Raw genomic sequence first — 19,831 nt, 5'->3', positions numbered from 1 at the left:
AGAATATGACATACATATCGAGAGAGAGAGAGAGAGAGAGAGACTTTGTTCCGCTGTCCTCAGAAGTTAGTACATTATAATAAAAAGTCATGACCAAGATGCACAAAACCCCATAAGCCTGTTTCCTGATCAGCCACTCTTATCCCCTGGCTTCCCAGACTCTCCCCTGTACTCTCCCTGCCACATCAAGTCTAATCTAAGGCTCAGTCATTTGTTTAGGGCGTAGTCCTGCATCAGGGGTGGTGCAGAGCTGCCCAGCTCCAGTAGGAGAACCTCTGAATGCTCATGGGGATCATGCTCATTTCAGGTGGGCAACATAAGGCAAGGCAGGGGCAGGGGCCCACCTCCTCCCCACCCACTCTGCTGTGCTAGGTTCCAGGGCGTAGCGCAGAGGGTGCAGTCCCTGCCCTCCCCTCAGCCCAGGGACTGCAATGCTTTGCCCCTTTTGTGGGATAATTTAGCAGATGATGATGATGGGAGAAATGGCTCAGACAGGGAACTCATGCCCACCTTCCCTCTGGATTGAGAGCAGAGGCTGATGTGCATCATTCATTGGCAGCTCTCTGGCAGTTTAACAAGCTGTGATGATGGGCTCAGAAGGGAGCACTATTCAGTCCATTTTGGCAGAAAGTGTGATGGCATGATATGGAGTGCTTAGGACGTGGGTTATAGGAGCAGAGGAAGAAGGAGGATTGTCTTTGGAATTCTCTAGAGACACCAAAGATCCCTGGAGGAAACGGTGACTAGATTCTAGAAATCCCTCATTCTGTTACAAATGGGAAGACAGGCCAGTTTAGATTTAGTTTTTTAAAACATTTTTATTGCATGAGAACATTTGCTGTGATAGACTTTGCCTGAACCTCACATCCAGGTAACACAAGGATTAACTGGTAACATGTTCCCCTGTTGTAAAGAAACTAATCTGTTGGGGTTTTTTTATTGCTAGTGCCACATTTTTTGCATGCTACTTGGAACCTGGTCAAGAAAGTGGCTTCTTCTCATGTCTCTCCCTTTGTGACAGCAGTCTTAGTGTAGCAGTGCCACTAGCAGCTTTCTGAAGTCCCCAGAGGTGTCTGATTTGATGGCCTCCACTAAGGACTTGTTGTACATTTTCTGGAACTTCTCCTTTATTGTTTGAAGGTCAATCTGATGGGAAATGGAAAGAATTTTTAGAAGCATGGATCTGTTTTGCATAATACCTCACAATTCTAGGTCCTGATCCAAAGCCCACTGCAGTCAGTGGGAAGATTCCCATTGATTTTAATCAGATTTGATCCAGGGCCTTGATGGGGAAGGAGTAGGTTCAAAACCTTGGAGAACTTTTAGCTCAAACTTGATATCCTGACTGCTGCCCTGACAGAATGGCTCAAGTTACTGTCTCCTCTGGAAAACACTCATGGGTGGTAAGGACTGGGGGAGAAATTTCCAGGAATAGAATTTAAAAAATAAATAGTTTTCGGGTCATACATAACTTTCTGGTTTCTAAGTACAGAGAACCAGATGTTATGTTATTCTATAAAAGATGGCATCAATGATATGGGTCATATCTTTCTTACAGAGGTTCTCAAATGTTTTCATAGTCAGGCCACAACTTAACAGGGAGAGTGTCCTGGAGACTAATTTCCAGCCCCACCACTTCAATCATATGGATAATTACTTCACCTCACCGTCACATGAGCTGCTTCCCTTTCTATTCATGATCATGTAACATCCCGGTGGTGACAACAGCTTACACACAAGAGTGATGTTAAGACAGTGTTTATGGAGCTGAAATGTCTTGAGCGTGTTTTGTGCTTTGTGAAAAGACTTAAATTATAGTCTGCTTTGGCTCTTATCTTCTTCTCTCCTTCTCCTCTACCCTGTTTTTCCCATCTGGAAACAGACAGACCCTGCACCATGTGACTCCCTAGCTCTCCACTGACCATACTTTGGGAACTGCTTCTTTATCGTTATTTAATTAGGATTTTTTTTAACAAAGCTCTTTGGGACCAAACGACTCATCTCCCAGTTGAATAATGGTGGCCAACTTTAATCTAGATGTGTTTAGCTCCATTGTGCAATTACTAATGCGTCTCATGCATCGTTCTTTTAAAAAAATAAATAGATTCGGTATCAAGGCTAGAGTCTGTTCTCAGTTTCATGGGAGTAAAGACAGTAATAGCACTGAAGTCGATGGAGCTTCGTTGAATTTAAATTGCAAAACAGACTGACTGAGTGCAGAATCTGGTCCTACTACTGTAATTCATTCCTTCTAAATTTCACACTTATCCACCAGAAGATTTGGGGCCTCTCAGATCCCAGCATATCTTACCTCAGCCCGAGTCACGAGGATGCGAATCAAAGTCTCTTCCTCTGTCCCTGCGCCCTTCATTGCCTCATGCAGACGGGTGGCAAAGTAGCCTTGGCAATCTCTGGCACATCTCACTAAAGAAAAAACGTGAAGAGACCTCATGAGCCTAGTACATTTCATATTCCCCACTACAGCTTCAGTAAGAGGAGAACAGCAGCCCTCTTAATGGAAACCTAGACATCCCCAATGTCTGTACCCAACTGGACATGCATTGTTGTAGGGCCTTAGTCCTGCAACTGGCTCTGTGGAGATGCAAGGGTCAACCCCATTATGACAGGTGACGGACTGAAGCCTAAAAGTGAATGCATTACCCTACAGAGAGAGCATGTTATATAACTGTGAATATCAAACTTGAATAAACATGTTAATGCAAGCACAGAAGGGCTGAAAATGTTGATGTTTATGTTCCAGAATGAAAACTAATTGTATGGGACATGGTTTTTTTTCTTTTGGTCCGTCTGGAATTCCGCTCCCTGCCAACTTACTCCTGAGTGGGATGACATTGGCTTACTTCTATGCTCTGAGACCTAAGAGCTAGATAGCCCATGCTGGGGCTTAATGGAGGTTCCTACTTCCCACAGGCACGTAGGGCGAGTCAACATTAATTGGTTCTGTCCCCCAGTGGTCTTGCCATGTCTCAACCTAGTTCTAATAAAGCAGATTATCACTGCGTTTATACACATAAGAACCCCAATGGCTAAAGTCAAGTGAGGATGAAAACTAGAGAGAAAAGCTATAGACTTTTTCTTTTACCAAGAGTGAGAAAGGCCTTCTCCAAATCTCCAGATGTTTCACTTTTAATGGCATCTTCAATGTCTTTCCCCTTCAGCTAAAGAGACAATGAAAAAATTAATTATAGCTGCTGTTCGTGCACTACTCTGTCCCTCTAGTATCAGAACAGCAGTGAGCCACTCCTGTTTCTGATCAGATGGCATTTAACGTGGCAAAAGACTGATTTAGATTATATTGATCCTTTCTGTGGCTTTAGGGAGTAAGCTTTTAACTACTTTAATCCCCATAGCGGACAAGGATCTCACTCTGTCTCAAAGGACCAGATCCTCAGCCAGTGTAACTCTTCATGGCTCCTGTCATAAACAGATAGTTAAGGGTTAACAAGCTCAGTGAACCTGGCAAACACCTGACCAGAGGACCAATCAGGGGACAAGATACTTTCAAACCTCGGAGGAGGGAAGTCTTTGTTTGGGTTCTTTGTTTTGGGGGGTGTCTCTCTTTGGATCTAAGAGGGGCCAGACGTATATCCAGGCTCTCCAAGCTTCCTGAAGTATTCTCTTCTATTCAGTATAGTGAGTATTAGAAAGGCGGATTAGTCTTTTGATTAATTTCTGTATTTGCAAATGTGTGTTTGCTGGAACAATATTTTACCTCTTTGCTGTACTTGTATTTATGCTAGAGTCCCTCTAGTTTTTATAAGCTGTACCCTGTAAACTTCCATCCGGATTTTACAGAGCTAAATTTTACCTTTTCTTTTTTTCTTTAATTAAAAGCTTTTCTTTTTAAGAACCTGTTTGATTTTTCCCTTGTTTGAGACCCCAGGGGATTAGTCTGACTCACCAGGGATAGGTGGGGGGAAGAAAGGAGGAGGGAAGGTAAATCCCTCTTTGTTTTAGATTCAAGGAGTTTGAATCAAAGTTTTCCCTGATGACCAAGGGAGGGAAAGTCTGGGGCGGGGAATGGTTTATTTCTCTTTGTGTTAAGATCCCAGGAGTTTGGATCTGTGTTCCACAGGGAAAGGTTTGGGGGGACAGGGAGTGTGCCAAAACACTATATTTTTGGCTGGTGGCAGTGTTACCAGATCTAAGCTAGGATTTAAGCTTAGAAGGATCCATGCAGGTCCCCATCTTTTGGACGCTAAAGTTCAAAGTGGGGAATAAACCTATGACAGATCCATTGGCATTGATAGAACTATACCGATTTAAATCAGCTGGCTCAGAATATATAACGTGCATCATTAAAGCTAACTGAAGTATTTGCACTGGGTGTTATAGTGAATCATCTCATGGCTTTTTCTTGGGGAGACCTCCAACTGAGAGAGACTGTTCGCACCGCCTCTGGCCCACCAAAGACGTGGATAGGTCCAGACAGTCAAGGTAGATTTTGGTGGGTTATAACTTATTTTCTTTGGGTAAATGTAGTTTATAAGGGTCTGAGCTTTGCCTGGATTTTGTACCACACTGTAGGGAGGAGACAGTGGGGCAGTGGAAGGAGAAAATATTTTGAAGTTAAAATCTGTTCTAATTTTTGTGAATAAAATAAAAATCTTCTATTTGTAAAAATGAGATTTCCCCTGACTCCGCCTTGCAAGACAAGATCCTGGAATATCTGCTTAAATGAGAGATGGACAAAAGTGGGAATGTTTAGAGTTTGAGTTCTGCAAAACTAGGCTTGGTTTTAATCTAGTCTTGTAAATTAAACCCATCAAAATATGGAGAGGATTCATGTGTGGACAAATGGCTTTAGTCTCGGGCCCATTGTGACTTCAAATAAGATGGAAAGGATGCAGGTGGGTTTGATTTGGACAACCCAGGTTTGGCTTTTGCTTTAGAAACTCAGGGGATTTCAGATTTGAGGCTCATTTAGCGAAACTGCCAGCGTGTGGGTAGTGTTTATCTTTGCACGTGTGCAGATAAATGGTTCTGGCTTTGGCCTCTCTCTAGCCACAAACCAAGGTTTGGAGTAAGTTGTGAATATATGTCCAACAATGCCTTACTAGATTTTCCCCCTCATCAAGAGATTCAATGGTTCTAATGATCTGCTGAACACAGAACAAGTTTAGGAAGCGAAAATAAATGAAAGTTCTCGCCTTAAGGTAATCATGTTCAGGCATCAAAACACAGTGACATTTCTTTTTAAGAATTGATCGAAAAAAATCAGAGAACCATAAAATGGTCCTCCCTAATGGGGAATGTCATCTTGTCCATCTCCAGCCAGAGCCAGAGAGTTCTGTCTAGTATGTTCTGGAGTGTTTTGTCCAGTCCAGTTTTAAATACTGCAAATGACAGCATTTCTATCACTTCCTTTGGGAGATGATTCCCTTGCCTACTGCATCTCACTGTTAAACTAAATTCTCAACCTAATGCATTTTATCTTAACTGCCTGCCTTGTAAATAGCTATGAACTTTGTCTAAACAAACCAGAATTTCATTTATAACATTACATAGGCATCCAACACACTCAACAGGGTTTTGTTTTTTGGCTCTTCATTTTAGTAGCTGGGACGGAGCTGTTCTGTTTTCAGCGAGAACTGTTTATATTTCAGATGGGACTAAGCTGCAAAGTTTAGCTCCAAACGTTCCCAAAGTTCAGGGGTGTTTGCATCTTGAGGTTTGGTGTAGGCCCCTCTTTAATTCACACATTTTGAGCAGGGCCGGCTCCAGGCATCAGCTAAAGAAGCAGGTGCTTGGGGCAGCCAATACCAAGGGGCGTCCCTCCGGCCGCTATAGGGGCGTGTAGCGGGGTGGACCCCACTCCGGCCCGGAGGGGTTTAAAAAGTTGCCTGGCAGGGCTTGAGAAGACAGCCTTTAACCTGGGCTGATTGGGGAAGTGGCTGCAGGTGAGGCCACGCCCCAAACTGAGCCACAGGCCTTATAAAAAGGCCAGGGAAGCCAGAAGCCAGATAGTCTCTTTCTGGCTATAGAGAGAGATGGGCCTGGCTGCTTAGGAGCTGGAGACCGGATACCTGAGTGAAGCAGGGCTGGGGAAGGCTGAGGAGCTGGGGACTCCAGCCTAGAAAGCCCCAGGCTGCGGCCTAGCAGTGGGCCAACAGGTACTGGGGGTTGCAGAGGGCAGCCCAGGGGTAGGCCAAGGCAGCAGGTCCAAACCCTCCTTGCCAGTGATGAGTAGGCTGATACTGCAGTCTGCCCCAGAGTGTGGGGCTAGACAATGACTGGCAGTAGCCAAATACTGAGGCAAGGTAGGGATAGAGGGTGGGGGTTCCCTGAGACAGAAGGGGAGACCCAGAGAGAAAGGGGTTACTGCTAGGGGGCAGCACCCTATGTAAAAGGGCACCGGGTCCAGGGAGGGACACGGGGGGCCAGAAGACAGGTGGATCACCAGCCTGCAGAGGGCGCTCCAGCGCTGGACTGAGCTAATTCCCAGAAGCACCAGCAGGAGGCGCCGCAGGGGTGAGTCCGACCCGTTACAGGGCGGCATGTCTGGGTCTTCGGCGCCAATTCAGCGGTGTGTACCTCAGTCCCTCTTGGAGCGAAGGATGCACTGCTGAATTGCCACCAAAGAGTGGAGCGGCGCGATTGTGGTGCTGCACCTTTGTCATAGGTTTATTCCCCACTTTGAACTTTAGCATTCACAAGATGGGGACCTGCATGGACTCCTCTAAACTAAAATCCTAGTTTAGATCTGGTAAACGCTGCCACCAGCCAAGTTTTTAGTGTCTGGCACACTCCCTGTTCCCCCAAAACTTTCCCTGGGAACATAGATCCAAACTCCTTGAATCTCAACACAAAGGAGAATAAACCATTCCCCTCCACCTTCTTCCCCCGTCCCCTAGCCGTTAGGAGAGACCAATATAGATTCAAACTCCTTGAATCAAAACAAAGAGGGATTCACTTTTCCCCCCTCCCCTTCCCCTGAAAATCTAAACAAGGGAAGAAATCAATCAAGTTATAAAAAAAAAAGATTTTATTAAAGAAAGAAAAAAGTACACTATCTCTGTATCACCAAGATGGAAAATATACAGGGTCTAGCTATAAACCTGGAGAGACTCCCCCCCCCCCCGCCTTTCTCAGAATAATCAAAGTAACAGCAAACAGAAATAAAGATATTTCTTCAGCAAACACACAATTGCAAATGTAGAAATCAATTATAAAACTAAACCGCCTTCTAATACTCACTAAACTGAATAGAAGAAAATACTTCAGAAAACCTTGGAGAACTTGAAGAATATGTCTGGCCTCTCTTAAATCCAAAGAGAGAACGGCAAATCAAACAAAGGACACAGACAAAGCTTTCGCTCCCCAGAGATTTGAAATTATCTTGTCCCTTGATTGGTCCTCTGGTCAGGTGTTCATCAGGTTACTGCTTGTTAACCCTTTACAGGTAAAAGAGACCTTAACCCTTAACTAACTGTCCTATGACAACCTTTTTTTTTTTTCCGCTTGGGGCAGCAGAAAACCTGGAGCAGGCCCTGATTTTGAGAGAAAAGTGCTTCCACTTAGTCACAAGCAGGACATGTCATCTTACCTTCTCCTACTTTGTCCTTATTCTCTTCCTAATTATTTTTCAGGCTCCTTGGGCTTAATTCCAAACAAGTTTGGAAGCCTCTTGTGAAAAGAGGTCCATTTCTTGCATGGGAGACCAGCAAGAGCTAGGTTCAAGAGGCCTTCCCATCTGAACTTCCCTTTCATTGAGACTGGAAGATCAGGATGAGAGATGTAGATTCCCACCCATCAGATCTCTGCTTCAGGGAAGGAGAGGAGCAGAAAGTAAGACCCTCAATGTCTCTGGCCAGGGGCCTATTAGCTGTGCAATGTACCCCTTTGCTGAGTCTTTGCAGTGTGACTGTGGAAAGGTCACCCTCTCTGTTATTCATAGGGTTGGGGGAAGACAGGACAACAGTCAAACTTATTTTGCTGGACATTATGGGGCAGATCCTCAACTGGTGCAAATTGACATAGACCATTCATTACAGCATTTGAAGATCTGGCCTTATACATATATTGCTAGGTGTTTAGAATGATGGACCTCTCCTTAAAATTACAAATAAAGAATCATATGTTCCAAATGTAAGTAAATCCACTCTAGGAATTATTGTTGGGGAAGTTCTATGGCCTGTGTTATGCAGGAGGTCAGGCTAGATCACAATGGTCCTTTCTGGCCTTGGACTCTATGAATGTGTAAATTATTTCCATTAAATTATCACCGAGTTCCAAACTGCACAATACCTATCACAGAACAAAGAAAAAAACAACCAACAAAACTTACCTTTTCATAAGCTTGAAAGGTAGCTCTTAGCTGCATGTAGTTTCTCTTTGCTAAGACAACATTGAAAACCAATTCGTCTGTTCCCCAGCAGCCTTCCCCTGCCTTAAAGATTGAATATTAACATTAACCGTTTTCATATGTTTGGGTTTTTTTTTTCATATTTTTAAAAACCAGACATTGCAGTGAACCCAATGCACGCAATTGTGTTCCCAACTTGCCATTTTATTTATGTAATTTAATGCCATTAGCTGTGGGGTTTTTCAACATTTAGACACCTTAGAAATGCCATAGGCAGATGAAGACCATGACAATTGGGGATGTCTCCATTATTTCACTTACTTCATACAGGTCTTTGGCATCTTGCCCAGCGAGCTCTGCATCGATCTCCAGCCCTTCATCTCGGTTAGCCTACAGAAAGGGACATTGTGTTTAAAAACAAGAACACATGCTGATTACTCTTGTTCAGTAGAACCTCAGAGTTACAAACACCAGCATTATGAACTGACTGGTCAACTACACACCTCCTTTAGAACCAGAAGTACACAATCAGGCAGTAGCAGAGACAAAAAAACAACAACAACATAAAGCAAATACCGCACAGTACGGTGTTAAATATAAACTACTAAAAAATAAAGGGAAAGTTTATTATTATTATTATTATTTTTTACAAGGTAAGGAAACTGTTTCTGTGCTTGCTTCATTTAAAGTAAGATGGTTAAAAGCAGCATGTTTCTTCTGCATAGTAAAGTTTCAAAGCTGTATTAAGTCAATGTTCAGTTGTAAAATTTTGAAAGAACAACCATAATGTTTTGTTCAGAGTTAGGAACAACCTCCATTCTGAAGGTGTTTGTAACTAGGTTCTACTGTAGTAGAATAGAGCGTTTTCATTCTTGAGTTCACAGGCTGCTTCGTCATAGTCTTTTTGCTGCCATCTACTGGCCATTGTCTAGTACTGTATCAATAAATTACACAGGGCTAAATTCTGCTTTGGTTTACTTTGCACACTGCATAATCCCCTTCACTTCAAAGGTATCAATCAGGGCAGAATTTAGTCCATAGTATTTGCTGTACTTGAGAGATGCTAGTTCACCAAGGCTGGTATCCTGCCTTCTGCAACACTCAATACCTGTTGCTTCAGAAGAAGGTGAAAAGATCCTATGTTCAGGGGCGGCTCCAGACACCAGCACGCCAAGCGCGTGCCTGGGGCGGCAAGCCATGGGGGGTGCTCTGCCGGTCACCGCGAGGGAGGCAGACAGGTTGCCTTTGGCGGCATGCCTGCGGAGGGTCCGATGGTCCCACGGCTTCGGTGGACCTCCCGCAGATGCGCCGCCGAATCTGCGGGACCGGGGACCTCCCGCACGCAAGCCGCCGAAGGCAGCCTGCCTGCCATGCTTGGGGCGGCAAAATACCTAGAGCCACCCCTGCCTATGTTTTACCTACATAGTTGTGCAATGCTGTACAGTGGAGGCATCCCAAGTGATCCCTGACTGTGAGGAACATGTAGCCTCTTGACCCTACATCTGAAACTTTCTTGCAAGAATAGGGGAATACTGAGGCACATCTGTCACAACAATCAATTTTTAAAAAAAATGTCCAATACCTACAGTGAAATGTCACTTTTCTCATGTTTCTATTCCTTAATAAAAATCATGCGGCCCTGTACTGTTCCTCCCTATTTAACAATCAGAACCATTCACTAACAGCTGCCTTTTTAGTGTTGCTTTAATTTTCTACAGGAATTTCTGGTAGCATGTATCAAGGACGAATCTATGAATATTCCCTGGTTTGTCTCCTCCTGAAAATACACCTAGAGGGGTCAAACAAAACTATTGTGACTTCCCACATTCTAGAATGGGAATGTAGCTGTCATGTATATAGCTATGCCACGGTTGTGCCTTTGCTTCCTGAGTGCTCTACCTTTTTATCTCTAAGTTTGTCTGCAGAGACGGACAGTCATTTTGTGTTTTCTGTTCAGTGAATACTCTCTCTCTCTCACTCACACACACACACACACACACACACACACACAGACTTTCCTTTTGTTCTTGTTTTCTTAATCTAAAACAAAGATCATTCTGTCTGATATTATGTTTGCTCCGTGTGAATGGAAAAACATAGCAAGCCCCTCCCACACTTTCTCTGTCTTGTCTGTTTAGATTGTAAGCTTTTTGGGGCAGGGACTGTTTCTAATTATGTCTCTGGTGCAATGCAACCCTGATCATGGTTAGGTACTCTAGGCCTTACCATAATACACAAAAGAAAGTAGCAATAATCCAGTATCTTCAATGGAGGGATAATACTGAGCAAGATCTAAAAGCTCTTAGTGAGAATTACCATCAATGGTAAAATATGCCCTTGACCGAAAGAGGTGGGGGGGCACATTCTGAGAATGGCCAAAGACCGCTATGGTCTATAGCAGGGGTGGCCAACCTGAGCCTGAGAAGGAGGCAGACTTTACCAATGTACATTGCCAAAGAGCTACAGTAATACATCAGCAACCACCCCCATTAGCTCCCCTGCCCCACTCCCAGTGCCTCCCGCCTACCGGCAGCCCCGCCAATCAGTGCCCCCTCTCCTTCCCCACACCTCCCGATCAGCTGTTTCATGGCGTGCAGGAGGATGGTGGGGGGAGGAGGAGGAGCAAGGGCACTGCAGGCTCAGGGAGGGGCAGGAAGGGTTGGAGTGGGGGCAGGGCCTGTGGCAGAGCCAGGGGTTGAGCAGTGAGCACCCTCTGGCACATTGGCAAGTTGGTGCCTGTAGCTCCAGCCCCGGAGTCGGTCCCTATACAAGGAGCCGCATACTAACTTCTGAAGAGCCACATGTGGCTCTGGAGCCACAGGTTGGCCACCCCTGGTCTATAGAACCAGGTGGTAAATCAGAAAGACTCCAGCCCAACAGTGCAATAATCAAATCTCCCTGGACGGGGGCAGATCCTCTTTTGTGTCCCTAGGCCTTACACTATAAACCTCAGACAGGAAGAGCCAAGTCTGAGCTGTTATTGGAGCCATGGTCACAACCAGCCTGAATTGTACACTCGTCTTTAATTATGACACTAGATTTGGCTAAAAGGCTGTAAGTATAGATGTTTCGCTGTAAAAAGGCTGTGTGCACAGAACAGAGATTTATCATACCTGCACTATCTAGGTGTGTAGAAAAGAAACGTCTATATCATGTAGGTTTGTAATAGAAATATTCCAACCCTCACCTGTAGCACAGAAACCAGAATCTTCCTTAGGGAGCCACTTGTGTCGCTTTTTACATCAGATTCTAGATCCCGCTCAAAAACTATTAAGAAAAAAAGTCTGTAAGATTTTATTCACTGCTAAAGGGTGAGATATTTTCTTTAAATGAGGGTGTTTTAAATAAAATATCACTTACGTCTTTTGTATGCTTCCTTTATGTCTACAATTTGCTGGGATAACAAACAAAAAATCAGGTCAGTAACATGCCCATGTGACTTGACATCTTCAGATACCACAGTGGTGTGCCTGGGATTAGACCCCAGATAGAATGATGACATTTAGTGGGAGATATTTAATAGGCCAGATTCTCAGTCTCCACTAAGATCCCAGTTCAGGAAAGCACATAAGCACATGCTTAAATCCATTCCCATTCAGGACAGCAGCTAAGCACATGCTTAACTTTGTTTCTTTGATTTCAATGGGATTTAAGCACATGCTTAACTGCTGTCCTGAAGAGGATCACTTTCCTGAGCTGGGTGGACCTAAATGCCCTTTGAACTGTTGCAGTGATGCAAAGAGCACTTCACAGGCATAAATGTTATCATGTTATGATGTAGGATACACCCCCGCAGGCATCTATCCTTCTCTGCATCTCTCCAAAGCCTACTCATATTCTGAGGGAGGTGTGTGCTGGAGGGCTGAGAGGGAACTTTCTGATGCAGCTACGATATTCTTTATCTACACAGCATTTTGGGTCTAGGGTGGCCACTCACGTGGTCCCAGAATACCAGACATTCTGTTACTTCTAGGAATGGCGTGGGCCTGCCCCTGAAGACGAGATCCCACCTCCAAGTGTGACCTTGCACATGCGGTGAGGTCATGCTGGCAGAGGTAAAGTGACACACTCTTCAAATGTCATCCCCTCATGTGATATCAGACATAACCACGTGCGTTTTTGTCACAGTACTGGATGGGGGACAAACTACCCCAAAAGAGGATTGTCCAGTTTATAACAGGACAAATGGCCTGACTACTGTGGTCACTTCCTTAAAAAATGTTCCTGACTCCAGTCTGAGGGGGCTGATAGCCTTTTGTCTGCAGCCTCTGGAGGGAGACATACTCCACTCACTTGAGCAGGTCTGACATATCTTCTTCTGGAGGGCAGGGGTGACGTGTACACACTAGTCAGAGCAGTACTGCAAGGAAGATGTATAACAACAGCTAAACACCCACAAACCTTATTGACCCTGGTGCAAAGAATCTCAATCAGCACCGATTCATCTGTTCCTGCACCTTTCATTGCTTTCCGAAGCTCTCTGGCATCATATTCACATGGACGATCCAATAGAGCCAAGGCTGTCTTTTCAAAATTCCCACTTAGTTCTCCTTTCAGTACCTCTTCCAAATCCTAAGGAAGTAGCCCAGAAAGTTAATTCATAGCACAGAAAATCCACACAGAAGAATCGAGAGAGGTAATGTTTACTATTGTTTGTTGATTATTTGTGTTAAGTCTACAGAGTTGTTAACATTTCCTGTGCTAAAGGAAGTCTTCCAAAAATTCAGATAAAAAAAAGGGAAAAATAACTTTAAATCTATGGGCCTGGTTCTTCTCTCATTGACACCAATGAACATCAGGAGTCCCTCTATTGATGTCAATAGACTTATTTCAGTGTAAACCACCAGGCAGCCCAGTGCCTAGAGAAAGTGAGTTGGGACTACTTGATACACTGTCTCAAGAGGCTCATGCTATATAGGCAAGAGCAAAGTAGTATTACTGTGTATGGTTGTTAAGGGTGATAATAAGATAAAGATAATAATTGGAGATATACCAATCTCCTAGAACTGGAAGGGACCTTGAAAGGTCATCAAGTCCAGCCCCCTGCCTTCACTAGCAGGACCAAGTACTGATTTTTGCCCCAGATCCCTAAGTGGCCCCCTCAAGGATTGAACTCACAACCCTGGGTTTAGCAGGCCAATGCTCAAACCACTGAGCTATCCCTCCCCCACAAGTTAACACCCAAAAGTTGTGTCCTTTGGTTAGAAATAAGTCAGAAATTCCCAATATCAGAGCCACTGTATCAACATGTCTAGATAAGGTTGAAACATAGTGTTTTGATAAAATGGAAATGTTTGTCTTTTAGGTTATTAAATTATACTGTATAATACAATATAAAAATTGAAATGATAAAGTCGAAACAGAACATTTTGCCCTTATAAAAACAAAATATATTTGGAATATCACATTTGGTGAAAAATTCTCAGATTTTGCCCTTTCATCCCAAATTGGGATGAAAACATATTTTGAAAGCTCAGAATCACCCATGGAACAGAAATTCCAAATTTCAATCAGCTCTACTGATTTTCGTTTACCAAGCTATCTGTAAGGCCCAGGATGGTTAATATAATCAATATGTTAAGTGACAGTAATTCTTTCATCGGAAACTAACTTTCTAATTCTGTGTCTTTTAAAAACTGCCAGACACATGGCATTATTAAAAAGGGGGAAATGTAGGGGCACATTTCTAAAGAGCACTTTGTTTAAAACAACAGGGCCATTTTTTAAAAATACCTTGCCATACATGGTCTTGTACTTCTGTTTCACTTGTTGCCTCTGGTCTGATGATCGATTTGATAGGATTTCAATAATTGCCGTTTCATCTGTTCCTAAAAAATATTAATGTAGACGAGGAAATAATTCAGAAACTGCCCGCAGATTTCATTTCTGCTGGGAGAGAAAAAGATGATCAAGTACTCTCCCTTCTAATTAGTAGAAAATTAGTTTCAGAACATCAGTTGGTGTCAATGATAGCTTTTCTAGCATGTACCATTTAAAAAACGTCATTTTGAGTCTGCAGCCAGAACATAAAGAGAAAGTGCACCCAAACCAATGCCATTTAAAGCTAAGATGTCATTAGGGAACCAAATCTCATGTTTCAAGGAATAAGCTTATCAGGGATCAGGAAGAAATTCCACCCTGTGTAGCACTGAACAACTAGCCAGGTGTATTATTTGTTAGAGTTCAGAAGTTGGTCTCCTTTGAAGGATCAGATACTGACTACCTTTGGCAGCAGAACACAAGTGTGCCAATAGTCTGACCCAGTATGGCATGTCCCATGGGAAGTTAACCTATTGAAGACAATTGCAAAACACTCACTGTCTTCAGCAGGGGCACGAACTGGTGTATAACGATGGTGATGCTTGCTCTCTTAGTTACTTTGATCACAGCTGGCTATGACATACCAGTGTACAGTCCAGATCAGTAGGGTGCTGTGTCATCCTTGTCCCGCAACTTTGGGTGTCTTACAATGCCTTGCTGAAGTAGCTCCCAGCTGTGCCACTCACAAACAGCCTTCCAGCATGAAAGCCACACCAAGTATGTGTAACTGCATCCTGCCAGTCACACCTGGGTTACAGTCTGGCTGTCACCAGCCTTGGTTATACTGCAGGGTGACCCTAACAACCCCCCAGGTCTGGATTTCCCCCCATAGAAGTATGTCCTGTACTGCCCACCTCAGCCCTTTCCTGGACAGTGCAAATATTAAGTTCATTATTTCTTTAAGGGAATAATATGCAGGCTTATTATCTCAAGTAGTTATTCAGACACTTCAATTTAAACACACTGGATTAGATGAAACAGTAAAACAAGTTTATTTACTACAAAGAGAGAGATTTTAAGTGAGTACAAGTAATGAGGCATAAAAGTCAGGAATGGTGAAATGGTTACAAGAAAAATAAAGATAAAAGACTTACTAATGCCTAACAAACTTTATCAGATTCAAGCAAAGTTTCTCACCACATGCTTTCAGCAGTCTTACTGACCAAGCACTGTGGGTTAGGACCCCTCCTACAGAGTCCAATGACTGTTTCCGTTGTCTCTTTAGGTGCAGGGTGAGAGAGGGGGTTTCCTTGGAGTGTTTGTCCCTCCTTTTTATAGTTTCAGTTCCCCTCTTGAAAAACATTTCCAGCTGGGCACTAGGAGACAAAGAGTCTATGTGGAAGGATGTTCCCTGCTCTTTTTTTCTCACTGGTTTGAACTTTCTTTGTTTCCCTCCCTGATTGATTACTTTGTTTTCTGCTTAAATGAAAATTAAGCAAAGCACACATTCCTTTGTTAGGACAGACCTGTTTGCCAACTTCTGTTTGGGCAGAGCTGTGAGGCTTGGAATATGTATTATTAACCCACAAGACAGGGGAATTTTATAACTTCACGTACTGTGTAGCCACATGTTTTATCAGGATGATACTGACCAGAAAATTCTGAGTGTTTAAATCAATGGTTCCCAACCTTTTCTCTGCCACTGCATACTGTGATATAGAACATCAGAGTTGGAAGGGACCTCAGGAGGTCAAAGCAGGACCAATCCCCAGATAGATTTTTGCCCCAATCCCTAAATTGCCCCCTCAAGGATTGAACTCACAACCCTGGGTTTAGCAGGCCAATGCGCAAACCACTGAGCTATCCCTCCCCTAATTATTTAATTATTTTGAGACATGTCACCATATCTCCAAATGAACTTGCCCTCTTATCACCTCGGTTTAAGCTGTTTACCACCCTTACCATTCACAGTCGGCAGGGGCTTGCTGGCACGGGTGTAGCTCAAGGTGCAGGGAGCAGCTGTGTCTGAGGGGGTGCTGCTGAAGCAGGGCCCAGCCATGCACTCAGTCCTTTGTTGGTGCAGTGGGGACAGCTCCACTCCTTGTGGCCATGAGCATGCCAGCCCAGGCTATGCCGTCCTACACAGTCACCATGGCCACTGGCACACCCTGGTTCACGGGCATGGAGGACGACATACCTGAGCCTGGAGGGTGTTGTGGCCATTACCTAGCCCACATGGGGAAACTGATCTGGATGCATAGAACGCCTGGTGTCACCGCTCACTCCCGCCACCTGAATGTTACTCCATGCTCCCCTAAGGGGCCCTGGCTGGCCTGGGCTTGGGGAGGGAGCAGGACCAAATGGAAGGCAGAAATCTGCCACCCCAATGCATCGCCTCTGCGATGTTTCCAGTTTGGGGAGCAGTGCCCCCCATGCCCTTCCATCTCCACCCATTCAGGTGGGCAGGTGCTCCCCCGCCCTCCCTAAATGACACCCCTGCCGCATCAGTTCTGTCCTCACCCTCCACCAGTCCAGCCCCCACCTCATCCCAATTTTGCCCCCACCAGTTCTGCCTTCCCAGTTCCCCCACCTCACACCGCACCCCCACCTCTCAATTCAGCCCTGCCGCTTCTCCTGAGGTTCTTCGCACCACCCAACCCTGGGGGGCTGCAGCAGGGTCCCTGTCCAGGCTTTCCCTCCCACTCCCAGCTGGCGGTTGCAAGAAGGAGGGCGAGGGGCAGAGGAGCCAATCCGTTGCTCACAGGAGGAGTGTGGGAAGGAGAGGGAGATTGAGCTCTGATGTGTTTCTCTGCCCCTGGAGGAGGTGGGGCAGTGAGGCAGTCGGCCAATCAGAAGGTGACTTCCTCCCCCCTTGCTTCCCCTGCCCCCACCCTGCATGTAGTTTTTCAAAAAATTCCACGGCACACCTGTTCGGGCCTGACGGCTCACCAGTGTGCTGCAGCACACCAGTTGGGAAACACTGGTGTACATGATACCTCACAAGGTGTACTTTGTACAAAGATTATTACAATAGTGTGTAGAGTTTGAACACAGCCGTATATTCCATCGCAATGGCCCACGTCAGACCTCAGGCCACCTATTGCCTAGCACAACGTGGATTCATTCTGTAACTGAAATTCTTTATGTGTAACTCCCTGTATGGGAACTGGGCCACAGCGTAGTGTCCATGCTGACAACCCCCTGGCTCCTGTTGTTAGTGTACAATGTTAGGGGCAGAGACAAGGAGAGGCAAACGCAGTGCAAAGCGGTGATAACAGTGAAGTATTTCACTCCAGGCGGGAATGAGGGGAGAGAGTTACAATGTGTGGGGAGGGGAAGGAAAGAGCCAGCAGCCCAATGTGTTGGTGGGAGAGACAAACAGCTGTGGGTCAGTGTCTGAGCGCTTATTTCTCATTTACACCAGGCTCCTTTATTCTGCCAGAGCGGCACAAAGAGGCCTAAGTGTCAGTGAGAATCCAGGCGCCCATGTGTAATCGCTGTGCAGCCCATCTGTTGGAAAGATTTGCCTGTACCGATGACATTATCGTAGAGCAGCTAACAGGATCTCCTGGGGCAGCTTGATGACAGGAATGACCTTAAAGATTTAACTTCGCCACCCTGGTCGTTAGCTGTAATGATGTAACTGGAGAGGTATCATGCTAATGCCTTATGTACTACAATGTAGTGGACAATTTCCAGCCATATGGCCTGCCTGTTTCATGCACATCCGTATTCTAAATATCAAGTGGGAAACCAAAATTCTTGACCCCAATGTACTTGAGAAAGCAAAATTGCCAAGTCTAATCACTGCTCTCAATCAAAGACATCTCCCTTGGCTTGGCTATCTGTACTGGGAGGGACAACGGACACATTCCAAAGGATCTCCTGCATGGAGAACTTGTGGATGCTCCAAGGCCACCGGGCCTGTGACGGTACCTCCCATAAGGCTTTATGGAAATATACTTATGAATGTATATATATAACATAACTTGAACGTGTTTTATGCTACATATGCCATGTAACATATCTCTGTAAAGGTCATGATCTACTGAATGTATTAATCCTATTTGTTTGCATGTAGCATTTTTGTATTCAAAGTTATGAATATTGGCTGTGTACAGGCTTGATTTCTAAATAACCTTAGGAGAGCATTTGGTCAGTTCCTGGAGAAAGGAATGTTGAAATTAAGTACCTAATCAAGAAACACTTAAAAGACAATGGATCTTGGAATGCTACAATCCACATAAGAAGTCTACTTGAGGAGGTTCAAGGTAGCATGTAAACAATGGATGATACCTGTAAAACTGTGAGTCATGCATGGACATAAAAAGAACATTTTCATCAGAATATCTAGTTTAGAGAGTTCAGTCTTAATCTTCCCCTGTTTGCTGTATAGGATGTTGATCAGGTGGTTTCGCAGTTTCTTTGAGAGTGTGTGGCACAATCTGTCAGCATAGTCTGTGTGATATGTAGATTGTAATGGATTTTTTACCTTTAGTCCTTTTGGTATGATGTCCATCTGTTTGCATTTGGAAAGGAAGATGATGTCTGTCTGTATCTGTACGAGCTTTTTCATGAAGTTGATGGACATGTAACTTGCCCAGGTGACTTCAAAAACTCCATTTTGTAGCTGGACTCTGCATAGGAGAGAGGAGGGGGCCTCCACCCACAAGAGAAAGTCTATTTAAGCCTGTGGGAGACCCCTCAATTTTGTCTTCAGCTGGCTAAAGAGAGAACCTCTCCACCCCCTAGGATACCTGAAAGAAACTGAAACAAAGGACAGTGACTGCAAGGTGTGTGAGTGATTGCTGGACCTAGGCTAAAAGGTGATTAGTCTGTAAAAGGGAGCATTCTGGAACTGGTGGGGATATCATCTGTATTCAGTTGTATTGGATATAGATTTGCGTGTTTTATTTTATTTTGCTTGGTGACTTACTTTGTTCTGTCTGTTACTACTTGGAACCACTTGAATCCTACTTTCCGTATTAAATAAAATCACTTTTTACTTATTAATTAACCCAGAGTATGTATTAATACCTGGGGGAGGCAAACAGCTGTGCATATCTCTATCAGTGTTATAGAGGGCAAACAATTTATGAGTTTACCCTGGATAAGCTTTATACAGGGTAAAACGGATTTATTTGGGTTTAGCCCCCACTGGGAGTTGGGCACTGGAGTGTTAAAGACAAGCACACTTCTGTTAGCTGCTTTCAGGTAAACCTGCAGCTTTGGGGCAAGTAATTCAGACCCTGGGTCTGTGTTGGAGCAGATGGGCATGTCTGGCTCAGCAACACAGGATGCTGGGGCCCTGAGCTGGCAGGGAAAGCAGGGGTAGAAGTAGTCTTGGCACATCAGGTGGCAGCTCCCAAGAGGGTTTCTGTGATCCAACCTGTCACAGGGCTGACTTTGGCTCAGGTACAAAGATGTTTGCAAGAGGGTCTTGACAACTTTCAAAATTGAAACTACAACCTGGGAAGACGCAGCTAGCAACCGGCCACCCTGGAGGGTTGTGCTGTGCTGTGCCAGGGAGTCAAAGAGGCTGAAGAGAGGTGGTTGATAGAGAGAGGAAACCAAAAACTAAAGTGCAGCAGGCCTCAAGAGCTAGCAGCACACCAGCTTCATCCTCTCTCCCTGCACCTTATGCCTGCACTATTTGTGGCAAGGACTGTCACTTGAGAATTGGACTTTTTAGCCCCTCATGATGCTGCAGGAAGACACTCAGTAACTGAACTGCTTTTATGCTTA

The 19,831-nt window shown here is 44.6% G+C and overlaps 1 protein-coding gene across 7 annotated transcripts in view; it reads right to left on the bottom strand.

Moving 5' to 3' along the window:
- Positions 1–798: 798 nt before the first annotated feature.
- ANXA13 (annexin A13) overlaps positions 799–19,831 on the bottom strand; it is a 38,075-nt gene continuing 19,042 nt past the window's right edge. For all 7 annotated transcript variants that reach the window (XM_045007439.1, XM_045007436.1, XM_045007437.1 and 4 more), the window contains 9 exons: positions 14,060–14,154; positions 12,728–12,898; positions 11,687–11,720; positions 11,514–11,593; positions 8,648–8,716; positions 8,309–8,410; positions 3,104–3,179; positions 2,312–2,424; positions 799–1,146 (listed from right to left, as the gene is read on the bottom strand). In XM_045007439.1, the coding sequence (XP_044863374.1) occupies positions 1,027–1,146; positions 2,312–2,424; positions 3,104–3,179; positions 8,309–8,410; positions 8,648–8,716; positions 11,514–11,593; positions 11,687–11,720; positions 12,728–12,898; positions 14,060–14,154 (860 nt within the window). In that variant the 3' untranslated portion in view covers positions 799–1,026. The remainder of the gene's footprint in view (positions 1,147–2,311; positions 2,425–3,103; positions 3,180–8,308; positions 8,411–8,647; positions 8,717–11,513; positions 11,594–11,686; positions 11,721–12,727; positions 12,899–14,059; positions 14,155–19,831) is intronic.

The sequence above is a fragment of the Mauremys mutica genome, chromosome 2, assembly GCF_020497125.1.
Source record: "Mauremys mutica isolate MM-2020 ecotype Southern chromosome 2, ASM2049712v1, whole genome shotgun sequence".
In the NCBI taxonomy this organism is placed as follows: Eukaryota; Metazoa; Chordata; order Testudines; family Geoemydidae; genus Mauremys; species Mauremys mutica.
The sequence above is the reverse complement of the archived record's forward strand: the minus strand, read 5'-3'. Positions and strand labels throughout refer to the sequence as shown.